We start from the raw sequence: 15,000 nt of genomic DNA on the forward strand, positions 1-15,000 counted from the left end.
AGGAGAGGAGAAGAGAGGAGGGAAGGAGAGGAGAGGAGAAGAGAGGAGAGGGAAGGAGAGGAGAGGAGAGGAGAGGAGAGGAGAGGGAAGGAGAGGAGAGGAGAGGTAATGAAAGGGGGAGAAGAGAAGAGAGGAGGGAAGGAGAGGAGAGGAGAGGTAATGAAAGGGGGAGAAGAGAAGAGAGGAGAGGAGAGGAGAGGAGAGGAGAAGTGAGAAGAAGAGATGGCGGCTGAGATGCTACCATATAAATCACCTTTATAGAGTGTTTACAGTCATTCTTACTTAGAGGTCCGTTCCCAACCTGCCCCTGTGTGTAGATTACAGCACAATGATGGCTATCAATCTGAGAGGGCTTTCTGGAACACTCCGTCGTACATCACCATGGGAGGAGTGGGTCTGGGGATTCCCATGTGTGTCACAATGGGGGGGGGGGGGATTCCCATGTGTGTCACAATGTGCCTTAGGGCTAGCTTCATAAGGGCTAGCATCATGAGGTCTAGCATTGTAAGGTCTAGCTTCATATGGGCTAGCATCATAGGGTCTAGCGTTGTAAGGTCTAGTTTTGTAAGGTCTACCTTCATAAGGACTAGCTTCATATACTATACATCTTCATAAGGGCTAGCTTAATAAGGTCTACCTTCATAAAGTCTCTAGCTTCATATGATATACAGCTTCATAAGGTCTAGCTTCATATGATATACAGCTTCATAAGGTCTACCTTCATAAGGTCTCTAGCTTCATATGATATACAGCTTCATAAGAACTACCTTCACAAGGTCTACCTTCATAAGATCTCTAGCTTCATATCATATACAGCTTCATAAGAGCTAGCTTCGTAAGGTCTCTAGCTTTCATGACAGCTCCTGTAGCTGTGGTTCTGTGAGGCGTGACGCAGAATGCATTACGATACGTTCGGCCATGGCGCTGTGTAAGATCAACTGCCACACGGAGAGGCCGTGTACAAAGAAAAGTGTATACACTTATCCTCAGACAGTCAACGCTGTCATTTCTTACACTTTCCTGCGACATTATGTTATGTTTTGAATCCAAAGCATACAGAAAGAAAATGGGACAAGCGTTTTTCCCTACTGACAAGCATGTGTTTGTAATCGGGCTAATGTAACAACTTAGAACAACATGACCTCAACTGGGACACCACAGCCCTGATAGGCTCGCCGGCCGGGGGCCAGATCACTCTATCATACTCAGAAAGGAGGGGAGAAAAACCATCCCACTCATAAAGATATGTGGACACTGCAAGACCCGAAATAATATCAACATAAATATCAGAACCGTAAACATCCCTTGCTGTTGTCCAGCTGGAACAAAAGGAGAAGAGGAAGAAAAAAAAAAATAAGAGAGGAGGAGGAGGAGAAGAAAGAAGAAAAAAAACTGATATAACAGCGGAAATATTTTTTACAGAGGCAAAGACAGGAGGAGATTGTTACTCTCGAGGTTGGGTGAGATGGGAGAGGGGGGGAGGGGGGACGGGGAGAGGGGGGGAGGGGAGACGGGGGGAGGGGAGAGGAGTTTGATGAGAGGGGTTTGTGGAAAGGATAGAGATAGAGAGAGAAATAGAGAGAGACAGAGAGAGAGAGAGAGAAAAAATAGAGACAGAGAGAGAGAAAGAGAGCGAGAGAGAAATAGATAGATATAATAGCGAGACAGAAACACAGAGAGAGAGAGAAAAATAGAGAGAGACAGAGAGAGCGACAGAGAGAGAGAGAGCGACAGAGAGAGAGAGAGAGACAGAAAGACAGAGAGAGATAGATAGAGAGAGATCACTAGAGAGACAGAGAGGCAGAGAGCGAGAGAGACAGAGAGAGAGGGAAATATATGGATATATAGAGAGAGAGACAGAGAGACAGAGAGAGACAGAAAGACAGAGAGAGAGAGAGAGGGGCCCTGTCCCCAGCAGGGCGCCGTGGTAACGCCGCAGCATCAAAGCGTGTGGATCAGAGTAGGCCCGGCGGCTCCCCGGGCCGGACCAGCAGGATGAATGGACTGTCAGGAGTTTTTCAAATGGACACATTTCTCCTCTGTGTGTCCTGTCTGTCCTGGCGGGCTGGGGCAGTGAAGGGCTTCAGTGGTTTCAGCGGGGGGTTCTGCAGGCTGGCTCGGTCTAGATGGCTGTCTGGATGGTTAGCTGGCTGGCTGGCTGGCTGGCTGGCTGGCTGGATGGATGGCTGGTTGGTTGTCTGTCTGGATGGCTGGCTGGTTGGTTGTCTGGATGGCTGGCTGGCTGGCTGGCTAGCTGGATGGTTGGCTGTCTGGATTACTGGCTAACTGGCTGGCTGGCTGGCTGGCTGGCTGGCTGGCTGGCTGGCTCTGATCACAAGCCAGGGGCTGATGAGGCCCGGCTTGGCTTCCTTGGGTCAGCGGCCAGGGGGATCTGCAGGAAGAGATGCATGCTGGGAAACGCTCTGTTGGAATATAGACTGTATTGGTTGTTTTTTAAGACACAGAATTGCCCTGTTTTTTTTTTTCTTCACATTTTAAAGGCACTAAACCCTTTACCTAGGTATTTGTTTGAACCCTACCTCTTACCCAACTCCTTAGATTATAGAATAGAGTTAAGATAGCAAATTGTGTTTTCCAATGCATTGAATCGAAATGATGCCTTCTTCAATCCAACAATTTTACAAGGATGTTTTGCGTATTTTTTCGATAATCTTATTTACAATAATTTCCAACCCCATACTGTACTGTGGTGGAGGTGGTGATGTGGTCATCTAGATACAGCAGTAGTGGTGGTAGTGGTAACCCTGGCCTGGACTGCTGGAACAGACCGCTCCAGTGTAAGCTGTGTCCACAACACTCTATCATACTGTCACTGCCTGAGAGGTTCACTAGAGAGGACCTGAGGAGGGGAGAGGAGAGGAGGGGGGAGGGGAGGAGAGGAGAGGGGAGGAGAGGGGAGGGGAGGAGAGAGGAGAGGAGAGAGGAGAGAGGAGAGAGGAGAGGAGAGGAGAGGAGAGGAGAGGAGAGAGGAGAGGAGAGGAGAGAGGAGAGGGGAGGAGAGGGGAGGGGAGGAGAGAGGAGAGAGGAGAGAGGAGAGAGGAGAGGAGAGGAGAGGGGAGGAGAGGGGAGCAGGGGGGAGGGGAGGGGAGGAGAGAGGAGAGGAGGGGGGAGGGGAGGAGAGGAGAGGAGAGGGGAGGAGAGGGGAGGAGGGGAGGGGAGGGGAGGAGAGAGGAGAGGAGGGGGGACGGGAGGAGAGGGGAGAGGAGAGGAGAGGAGAGGGGAGGAGGGGGGAGGGGAGGGGAGGAAAGAGGAGAGGAGATGAGAGGAGAGAGGAGGAGAGGAGAGGGGAGGAGAGGGGAGGAGAGGAGAGGAGATGAGAGGGGAGGAGAGGAGAGGAGAGGAGAGGAGAGGAGAGGAGAGGAGAGGAGAGGGGGATAAGGACAGGGACAGAGAGGAGGAGAGTAACAGAGAGAAAGTGATGAGAAAGGGGAAATCACTAACGGCAAACTAGATGTCAGAGATTATGCTGGGGGGTTACCAGGGTGATGAAATCTCATCCCTTCAGCTGGTGGCTATCCTGGTCGTCACGGTGACAAGGCTCCGATGTCTCTGCTGTGCTCTGCTGCACGGTGGATACACACAGACAGATAAAGCTGTTTTACGCGTCTGAAGGCCAGGCTGCTGTTTCAAGGCTGTTAGGGGGGCCATGATCGCTGCTGCTGCTGGAAAACATGTCCTCTGTCCACCAGAAGATAAAAAAAAAAAAAAAAAAAAATCTCCCCAGAAATGGTTTTGTTGTTGTAAGCCATCTGTCACTATTGTTTTTGTTCTTGAACGCATTGGTGGTTCTAACCATCAAGATGGAACAGTTATCTTTCAACAGATATAGATATATATAGTTGTTCTATATCTAGGGTCTTGTAACACCACACTACAAGTTCGTAGCCCACTGAGCTAAAGCCAAGACATTATCTGGGGGGAGCTGACGCGAGTCTTCAGGTCGTAGGCGAGGTTACTAATCAGCTCTGTTACGACGCAGGGTTATTTCAACAAATGTCGTTTTCATTAAGTGTCACGGGGACGCATTTCCAAAGCACACTCACTGTACTGTGAAGGACCTAAACATTAGGCCTCTTTAACACCTCTCCCTCCCTCCTTCCCTCCCTCCCTCTCTCCCTCTCTCCCTCCCTCCCTCCCTCCTCCCTCTCTCCCCTCCATTGCCTTCCAGATCTACGACCAGGAGGGGACGTTACAGCACTTTATAGACGGCAACGAGCCCTGCAAGTCCAGCTGGATGAGATACATCCGCTGTGCCCGACACTGTGGAGAGCAGAACATGATGGTCGTACAGTACAGGTAAATACTACAGTACAGGTAAATACTACAGTACAGGTAAATACTACACTACAGGTAACTTCTGTCTGGTACTACAGTACTACTCGACAGTAATACTATATGATACTGCCGGTTAATACTGTTAACACGACAGTCGTATAATACAGGTATAAAAAATATAAAAATAAATGCACTTCTTACAACATTACCAGTAAAACTGTGGATGGTCTCATGGTAGGCGTACAGGTAAATTCTGTAGAATACACTAGTCTCATGCTGGGCCAAGTAAAGACTGATGGACAACATAATATAATAGTAATAGTATGCCATTTACCTGACGCTTTTATCCAAAGCGACTTACATTGCAGTGAGTGCATACATACATTTTTCAGTATATATGGGTCCCAGCGGGAATCGAACCCACAACCTAAGTGTTGTTAGCGCCACTCTACCAAATAAGCCACAAAGGACCAGCATGATGGTGATGTAGCGCAGACACTACAACGTGCGCTTGTTCAAAACTCCCAACTCTCACTAGCTGTCCTATAGGCTCGCTAACACAGACACTCCTACACGCACCGCAGTGTGTAGGGATGTGTGTGTCTTCCATAGGCTCTCAGCTGGTTTGAATTCCTCATGTTATGATTCGCAATATCTAAATGGAATTCTCTTCAAAGGGTGTAGTGATTGATCTGCCGGGACAGCAGTATTGTTTTTGCTCCGACAGTAACATCTACTGGCATGTGCTTCACTTCACTGCCCCCCCCCCAACACACACACACACACACACACACACACACACACACAGACATACACACACACACAGACATACACACACACACACACATGCACACACACACACACACACACACACACACACACACACAGACACACACACACACACACACACACACACCCAACCCCCCCCCCCCAGCTCCGCGCAGTGCTGGGACGTCCCGCAGTCGTCTTTATGACTCATCCAACCACAATACTAAATACATGTCAGCAAGGGAAATATTATCCAAAATGTAAAAAAATGCCTTTGATGTGCTTGCTCTCCTCTCTCTCTCTCTCTCTCTCTCTCTCTCTCTCTCTCTCTCTCTCTCTCTCTCTCTGTATCTGAGCTCTCTCTGTGTGTGTGTGTGTGTGTGTGTGTGTGTGTGTGTGTGTGTGTGTGTGCGTGCGCGCACGTGTGTGTGTATGAGGGGTTTTGAAGGCTCAGGGCAGGGCATGTAAAAGATGGTATACATTTACACTCTATAAGTGCGCTGGACCACCCATCGCTCAGAAAACAGCCTTCTCTCAGCAGCCTACTGAGTCATGCAGTCCAACTCCATTTATTTGTGTGCTGCAGTGTTTATGTTAACTGAGGCCAAACTGAGAGACGGGTATAAAATACATGGTATACTTGCTGTTTTTGTATAAATACAACACGGGTATACAGTCCTGGTGCGGGTTTTTTTCCCACCTCAGGTTATAAGATGTGTTAGATTTATGGGCATGTCGTTGCTTTATTTTTACGCGGCTAGTGGAAAGAATTAATAAAATTCACAGGCTTCAGCGACTCTTTGGAGACCAAAGAGGAACATTTCTAGTGAAAATATTTAAAGATAATGTATGTTTTTTTTTATACTGTGTTGTTATTGCTGATATATATATGTCTTGAAATATATGATGGCTTGGTTTGTGTTGTGCTAATGTAGCAAATGTCTGGAATTTCAGCATGAGGGCTTCTTGAAAGACGTCAGAGCCATCGACAGTAGTTGGAGGGATAGCAGCTGAGGATAACATAAGAACATTCTACAGGTCCATGTACCGTGGAGCGGTCTGTGTGTCCAACTGCCAGCAGTTAGTTACTCTGGGAAATGACAAACTACCGCCGTGAACCTTTTTGCCTTTCATCAAAATGTGTACGGTCCTTTATTTTCTGTCTGCCTCATTAAACAAGGCTAATGCCCGAAACTTTAGCTCAGCGGGCTAACGCAGCGCCAGGTTTCAACCACCTCCGTTTGGTCTACTTCATTAAATAAACATTACCTCACGGCTGACATGTTTTCCCTTGTAAAACCTCAGCCTCACACGCAGCGGCAGAGAGTTTTTCAACTCCGCTAAAGAGGAAATTGTATCTGATACGTGCTCGTGATTACACGGCCCTGTCAAAGTCAAAACAAAAGCCCTCCTCGGTGTGCGCCTCTAATCAGCGTTGTTCTGCATTCTATTGTCTGACTATTGTTGCTTCATGAACCTGGAGATTGTTGTTGTTAATGGTGTATACAGTATCAAATGCAGTCTCATAGTCCTGCCCTGTTCTGTGTCCGCGCCAGGTCGTGTATATTCTACCGAGCGTGCATGGACATCCCCAGAGGGACAGAGCTCCTCGTCTGGTACAACGACAGCTACACCTCCTTCTTTGGCATCCCCTTACAGTGCATCGCACAGGACGAAAACTGTAAGCACCGCTTCTCTTCTCTTCTCTTCTCTTTCTCTCTCTCTCTCTCTCTCTCTCTCTCTCTCCCTCCCTCTCTCTCTCTCTCTCTCTCTCTCTCTCTCTCTTCTCATTTCCTTAATACTCCTGCCACACACTGTTCCTCTCTCTCTCTCTCTCTCTCTCTCTCTCTCTCTCTCTCTCTCTCTCTCTCTCTCTCTCTTCTCATTTCCTTAATACTCCTGCCACACACACTGTTCCTCTCTCTCTCTCTCTCTCTCTCTCTCTCTCTCTCTCTTCTCATTTCCTTAATACTCCTGCCACACACTGTTCCTCTCTCTCTCTCTCTCTCTCTCTCTCTCTCTCTCTCTCTCTCTCTCTCTCTCTCTCTCTCATTTCCTTAATACTCCTGCCACACACTGTTCCTCTCTCTCTCTCTCTCTCTCTCTCTCTCTCTCTCTCTCTCTCTCCTGCCACACACTGTTCCTCTCTCTCTCTCCCTGCAGGCCGGCTCTTAAATGGTCTCCCTTCCTTGTTCTCCTGAATATTCTAAAGCTCAGATGTTTGGTTTGATAAGAGTTCAGCCATCTTGTTTTTTCTTTCTTCCCCCAAACTCATTTCTTGCCTCATCGTTCTGTCTCAATTAACTTACACAGGGTAGGCCAACCAAACAAACAACCAAACAAACAAACAAACAAACAAACAAACAGTGTAACTTAGTCGTTCGGTGAAGCAGAGGCCTAAAGACCAGTGTTAGCTGCCTGAGGTAATGCCTAGGCTTCTGCTTAGCGGGCTAACACGGTCCTATGGCGTGCAGGCATCCCGGGTTTGAGCCCAAACAGTCCTATTTAGTGGGCTCTATAAAAGGCTTTTTGCTTGGCATCAAGTTGAATGTCTCTATTTCTCTAAAAGAGTAGGCAGTGGTCCACTCACAACCATGAACAGATTTCGGGTGTAATTCTATTAAGGAAACATGACTAAAAACTATTTTACTGGCATAATGTCACTAAGCCGCAAAAAAGCAGTAATACAAATAGTGCACTCTTAAATGTACTTTACGCCTGATTTATCTGTCTGAGCTAACCAAACCCAGCCAGCGAAAACAGGAGGGAAAATTCTCTTTCTCATAATGAGGCCCAGAAAAAAAAATACTCAAATGGCGCAACGACGGTCCTTAGCAGCTAGTCCCGTATTTGTTTATACCGATAACTGTTTTCAATTTTCAACACAGTTTTCCCAGCTCATGGACAAAGAGAGAGAGAGACAAAAGGTTTATTGAGACAATAGTGTTTTTGTTTCCTCAGACAGTGGTGAGGCACGGCTTTAACACTTTTTTTTTTTTTTTATCGGGCTGGTACGGTGTGAAGCGTTTGGGACAATGAAGGAGTATTTTCAGTGTAAACCAGCGTCTCTGCCCCCATACTGTTCAGTCTGGTGTCTTTGGATCGGCCGACCAGTGGAGGTCTTGGACCCAGGACAAGGCCCTGACAGTCCACTGTTTACACGTTCGACATTTTATTACTTTAGTCTCGTCGGGCTCCCTGTTTAGACAAGTGCCTTTTTCATATAAACTGTTTTCCAAAGTGTACAGTATATAAGTTTGATAGATACAGTAGTGTAACCTAAAACGTGGCACAAAGAATGGAGACAAGCGGAGTGTGAGCTCCTCGATCATAAGCAGGTTGGGGGTAAATAAATCAATGACTCCCTCTGTGTAAAGCCTTCTGAAAGGAGACTCTACCCATAACAGATGCTGCTGGGGGTGATCGCACATTAACCTGGCTATCCTCATACAACCTAATGTTTCCAGTTTCAAGTTTCAGGTTTATAGTTATGTCACATTACACCAGTGTAAGAGAGTAACATTCTTAGGTTTTAGTTGCTGACATTGCAGCACAACGACAATAAGGCAATAGGTATAATTCAGGATTTAAAAAAGTGGCAATAGTACAGGACATAAGTAACAAATAAGACAGGATACAATTTAGCAGTATCAGACAATTTGCAGACAATAAGGCAATAGGCATTATTCAAGATAAAAACAATAGTACAGGACATAAGTGACAAATAAGACAGGATACAATTAGCAGTACAACTAGTAATAAAATAGATAGTTCAGGTAGTAAAGTGGCTGTGAGTTTAAGGTTAAGGTAGTCCGTATGCATGGGGTGTGCTTGGGGATGATAGTCAGTTTGTTCGTGAGCTTGATCGCCTGGGGGAAGTAGCTGTTGGTTAGCCTCTGAGTTTTGGCCCTGAGGCTCCGGAAGAGGCTTCACCTTTGTTAGCTACCAGCTAGCAGTGGGCTAAGTAGAGCTATAGAGTGTTGTATTCACATGATAGGAACTGACTGCTGATAGGTGAGTGAGCAGGAGTTTGTCCTGACTAGGTTTGGCCAGTGCCTGGGGAGGCTGGTGGAGGTAGAAATCGGAGGACGGGCTCATTATAATGCATATAATTCATTGTAATGAATGCACACGTGATTGGTACCATTCCTCATCCCGTTCCATGCGTTACAATTCACATTACATTTACATTTTAGACATTTAGCAGACGCCTTTATCCAAAGCGACTTACAACATGTACATTTGTCTAAGTAAGTGAATCATCATTCTATACATCAGTCATCCTAAGAAAAACAAACCTATGCTAGGTCCTGGGGCCAGTTGCAGTCATAATGCTAGAAGAAGGTTTTTTTTTTTACAGTAGAAAAACTATACAGGGGGGGTAGTGGGGATGAAGAGGCCTTTAGGATCTCCATTCCAAACCTGAGTTTGACAACGAGCCTGTCCTCTAACTTCTACCTCCTCCAGCCTCTCCTGGTCAGTGCCCTCTTCTCCAGCAGGCTATGTAGGCCTACAGCTCCAGTCCCCCTCCTCTACAATGTTTACGTATACATTTCCAAAAGTTAGCTTCAATCACCCTCCTTCAGCTTGAGGCTCAACAGTCTTCTTAAGATCTTACAGTAAAAAAAAAAAAAAACTCGTCCCAGAAATACAATGATTTCAGTTTTTATTACATAAAAACCCCATCCCTTTTATGAAATAAGAAAGAAAGGCTTTCCCCTCTAGTCCCACATGTATCACATTACGGTTTGGTAAATGTGTGTTTTTGTACACAGCATGTTACAATGCGGGAAAGGGGGATGTGGTTTGTCGAGAGATGATTTATTACGGCCTCAACATACTCAGCGATCGCGGAGCATCATCATATGGTTCTTGTAACAACAATGAGGAGATTCTAGAATCAAGATGTTTATGTTTAGGATGCAGAGGAGATTCCAGTGGTCTGTTGTCGTGGATCCAGTAGCGACACACCGAGAATAGGACTCATCTGCGTCTGTTGTGTTTAGGTCATGGGCTGAGTCTGAACACACACATGTACACACGCATGCACACACACACGCACGCACACACACACACACACACACACACACACACACACACACACACACACACACACACACACATGTGCACGGAAAAAGATTAATGAAACATTTAATGACTCTGACTCAAACAGCCAAGACAAGAGTCGAGGATGGAATATAATATAATAGAATAACAGAATAACATAATAACTTTATTGTCCATCGAACGATGAACAATAATTTTTGGGCTTCACCTTTAAAATACTACAAAACCAGGAAACACAATGCACGCATGCAATATTCCAAACACACGCGTTTGAATAACATTATTCATTACATCGCTACAATTAGAGATACGGTACAGTAGGTGATTCTGGTCTGTAAATGTTCGCGGCTCAAAACGAATGGAGAATTTTCAGGAGGTGTAATGCATACGTCAATACCTGCCATGGAGATCTTATAAATGGCATCATTATCTCAACGCAATGTTATTATGAGATCAATTCACCCTGTTGCCGGTGGCAGCTGGCAGAGGTGAGGCGATGAAAGATGAACGCTGCTTACATTTATGTCGTTTATGTCGTTTCTTTTGTCGTTTATGATGTGTACAGTTATTCTGTTCACTGTAAGACATTAAAACCTCAAAAGTCTGGATGAAATTAAGGGGGCACATGTACATTACACAGTGTGGCAGGCACAGAGTTTGTCTTAGTTAAGACTTTGTGGCCAGGAAAAAAAACCTCTGGCTCTGCTTATAGAAGAGGGTTTATGTACTTCTGTAATGTAAATCAAAAGAATTGACTCAGCGGGCCAAGGGAATAGACAAATGTTATTTTTAAATTAACTATTGTATGCTACATCAGCTATGTTATCTATATACAGCATACCCACATCACATAGCTCACATTAAACTACATGGTGTAATGTTCCACGGTTCTGTCTGATTCGTTCTGACTTGGTTTGTTTACATGTTTGTTTGTTTGTTGCTTGTCTGTGTGTGTGTGTGTGTGTGTGTGTGTGTGTGTGTGTGTGTGTGTGTGTGTGTGTCTGTGTGTTTCTCTCCACCCAGTGAATGTCCCCGCCACAGTAATGGAGGCTATGTCCAGACAGGAGACCCTGCAGCCCTTCAGTAAGACATCTAAAGGTTCCTCCTCTGTGTCGTCCCTGCTACGCTCCATGGTGTTCCCCCACTCCCCCTGCTCCAGACCCTTCTCCCTGATGGACAAGGCGGGCCACACGGACTCCGGCTACAACCAGCTGAGCTCCAAGAACCAGCGGGTCTTGGCCAGCCCCACCTCCACCTCGCAGCTCAGCACGGAGTTCAGCGACTGGCACCTGTGGAAGTGCGGCCAGTGCTTCAAGACGTTCACGCAGCGCATCCTGCTGCAGATGCACGTGTGCACGCAGAACCCCGACAGGTAACCGTGGGAACCGTCATGGGATTAGATTAGATTAGATTAGATTAGATTAGATTAGATTAGATTCAACTTTATTGTCATTGCAGAGTACAAGTACCAGACAATGAAATGCAGTTTAGCATCTAACCAGAAGTGCAAATAGTGATAGAAAACATGATATATATAAAAAAAAACATGATAGAGATAGGTGCAGTATGGTAGGTAGTTAGAGGTATATACAGTTATGAGCTATGTACAGTTAAGGTAGCTATGTACAGTAGTGTTATGTACGACAGTGTCATTGTCATTGCAGCACTTTGTTGCACTTTAGGGTATGTACAGATGTTTAAGTCGTAGCTATATCAAAGGAGGTATGTGCAATGTGCAAAAAAGATGTGGTATGTGCATTCGGAAACAGCAGTAGTGCAAAGGGTAATTGAGTGTTCACATAATGATTGTGTCATATGATTTGACTTAGGTATTCTATTCCATTCTGTTCTATCCAGTTTGATTCTATTCCATTCCATTAGATTTTATTCTATTCCATTCTATTGGAATCAGAACCCTGCCAGTTAACTGATTTCAGTCATACGTATGATGTCATTAAAACCACAGGCACCATATGGATGTCTTGTTACCATAGATACTGTATTACAGATGTCATGATCATTGTAGATAGCAATGTAACATATTGTCACATTCTTAAAAATAATGGCTTACGTAATTTTTGAGGGAAATATATTCTAGATTTGTTTCAGTTTATTCCGTTTTTCTCAAAACTTGAAAATATGACTTAAGACATTGTTTTAAGAAGGTGATGATATTACAGAGCTGACATGATTCCCCATCCTACCTAACAGACTTGCATACCTGTTCTGGACAGTGCACATCTATCTGCAGGTTCAGTAGCAGGTCCTGTGTACACACATCCTAATGTACACCCACATTCTCTGAGCCATCTACGGTCTTCTGTCAACCTTTATTTTTATACCACTTTTTTCTATTTTCATTTCTAAAAAAGTTTGGACTTTCCCTGAGGTTTATTGCATAAATAGATATATACGGTAATAGATGTGTCAAAAAATTCTGCTTAGCTCAGCATTTACAACGCACACAGGAGTTACGAGTTGTTTTCTTTAGACACAATGTATTGTTGATTTTCAGTTATTTGCGTGACTATTGGTGTGGTCATCCCCCTTGTCAAGTAGAGGTCTCAGGGTTCAAATACAGTGTGTAACATCTTCCAACTTAATTAAATACAGTCGGAGGATGTATTGGAAATTTTTGCTTAGTCCTATTTTTCTTGGGAGCATACAAACCTATAAATCAACTGCAGCTGTCGCCAGGAAATACCTTCCCTAACTGTGACATGCAGGAAAACAGATGCCACTTATTCAATAAACTAATATTCATACAGAAGAAAAATGTTGCCGGGATACCCAGGAGTTGAAGTCAATGTGAGCGTTTGTCAATATTTAACTTTATGACCCGGAGGGGAGGGGTGGGGGGTGGGGGGGGGGTTCAGATAAAATTTAGCTGAACAAGGGAATCAGGAGCTGTTGGTATCTGGATGCACTGCCTCTGAGCGCCGGTAAATGACCCAATGCATCTGTTTAAAATGTTCTCTGCTGTGCTTTATGGCTCCTGGCTTATACATATTTATTGATGTTTAGTTTATATGTACATTTGGGGTGAAGATGAATTAGGGTTGTATATCAGCGCTGAAAAAAAAACCTTTTGGCCAATCTGTTTTTTTGTTTTTTTTGCTGACTGGTTTTTCGCCACCGAGGACTTCCTACTGTACTGAAGGAGTGACCCAGAAGTTGTTTTCTCCTTTCTTTCGACCACTTTAGACGTGGACATCAATGTTCGGAGGAATAGAGTTACGATGATACAGACAGTCGATGAAGGGAAGAAGTCGGTTTTGTTTGCTTGGCCACTCATCTCTTTAAGATTCTCTTATCATTTGTTCATTTGCAGAACAACATTCTGTAAATTCTACTAGGGTGGAATCCAAACTCGAGATCTCCTACATTTGCGTACATCTTGCATTCATGTCAATGGGAAATGTGCACAGTGATTCAATTTACGTGCGTGGATATCAAGTTAGCATCCCACACATATTACAGTACAACTTTCACACCTGATGCCTTCAAAGATGAGGTCTCTCCCTTTACCTTTACAGGTTTACACATTAAATGCACAGTACAGATAGATAGATAGATAGATTATTGATACTTTATTGATTCCTGAGGGGAAATTCAGGCAATACAGCAGCTCAGACCACAACAACAACAACAACAACAACAACAAAATAAAGTGACAATTTAATAATAGACCAAAAAAATAAAAAATAAAAATAAAGATAGATACACAAAAGACATTTGGGACCTTATACGCATACAGCATCCTCCAGATTTAACATCCTCGAGCCTGACTCACCCGATCACCCAGATCAAGCCAGCCGTAGGAGGAGTTGTACAGCTTTGTACAGCATGTACTCCATGAGTACTCTGTGAGATGTGCAGTGTAAACAGTGACTCATATGGCTTACTTCAGTACGAGGCATAGATATCATGTTTGCTGTTTATTTTTTCAAATGAAAGGCGGGGGTGTGCTCGTGCTCAGGTTGTGTTTTCTCTGTTTCGTAGGATGTCAAGGCCAGCGATCGCTCTGCAGAGAGTGGCTAATGGCAGAGAAGTGTTGGTGTGTAGCACAGAAGGTCTTCTACCTCAGTAATTACGTTTATATACTCTTAATACGGCTATGGTTGTCTTGTACTGTGACGTGTGTCTACTCTGGTACAGCTAGGGTTGTCTAGTGCTAATGTAGTTAGCTACTACTGTTTACATCAGGTTATACTCTAATACAGTTTGGTTGTCTAGTACTGATAATAAGTATATAAATAGTAAAAAGTAGATTAATGATCAGCTTTATTTTATTTATATAGCACCTTTCGTACATAAGAGAATGCAGCTCAAAGTTCTGCAGCGCAAAAGAACAGATTAAAAACAACACAGTGCAAAAGAAAGAAAAGGTAACAAGGAATAACAGTGAATAAGTAAAAGAGTGTTGAAAACATGATAAAAACATTATCTGGTCGAGACATCAAGTGGGCCACTACTGCCTTTAACAGTTGTTTGTTTACAGTCAGATTCGACTAGCCATGTCATGTAGTTTTAATCAAACATATCAGCTTCCAAATGATGTTCAAACATTCAGGATTACACGTAATTGACCTTCCGTTAATTAAAATGTAATTTTTCAGTTCGATTCAAGTATGTTTACACTCTCTGTGTTGTTATATGCTATTCTGCCCCCCTACAACCATGGTTGTCTAGTACTATAACGTTTATCTACTCTAACACAGCTGTGGTTGTGTAGTACTCACGTGTGTAGTACGACTGTTTACCTCAAGTACTCTGTGTTTACACTCTCTGTGTTGTTGTACTAATACACAGTGAACATCCATGGTTGTGTAGTAGTAATCTGTTTACAGTAGTGTGTGTTTAGTCCCT

General features: G+C 44.4%; 1 protein-coding gene across 1 annotated transcript in view; it reads left to right on the forward strand.

Moving 5' to 3' along the window:
* The window catches only part of prdm6 (PR domain containing 6), a gene marked incomplete at both ends in the record, with an annotated part of 36,577 nt that overhangs the window by 12,919 nt on the left and 8,658 nt on the right, over nucleotides 1-15,000 (forward strand). Inside the window, 4 exons of the mRNA XM_080532186.1 lie at nucleotides 4,190-4,317; nucleotides 6,621-6,745; nucleotides 11,155-11,503; nucleotides 14,134-14,217. Of these exons, the coding sequence (XP_080388312.1) occupies nucleotides 4,190-4,317; nucleotides 6,621-6,745; nucleotides 11,155-11,503; nucleotides 14,134-14,217 (686 nt within the window). The remainder of the gene's footprint in view (nucleotides 1-4,189; nucleotides 4,318-6,620; nucleotides 6,746-11,154; nucleotides 11,504-14,133; nucleotides 14,218-15,000) is intronic.

The sequence above is a fragment of the Nansenia antarctica genome (genome assembly GCF_963989245.1).
Source record: "Nansenia antarctica genome assembly, chromosome: 5".
Lineage (NCBI taxonomy): Eukaryota > Metazoa > Chordata > Actinopteri > Argentiniformes > Microstomatidae > Nansenia > Nansenia antarctica.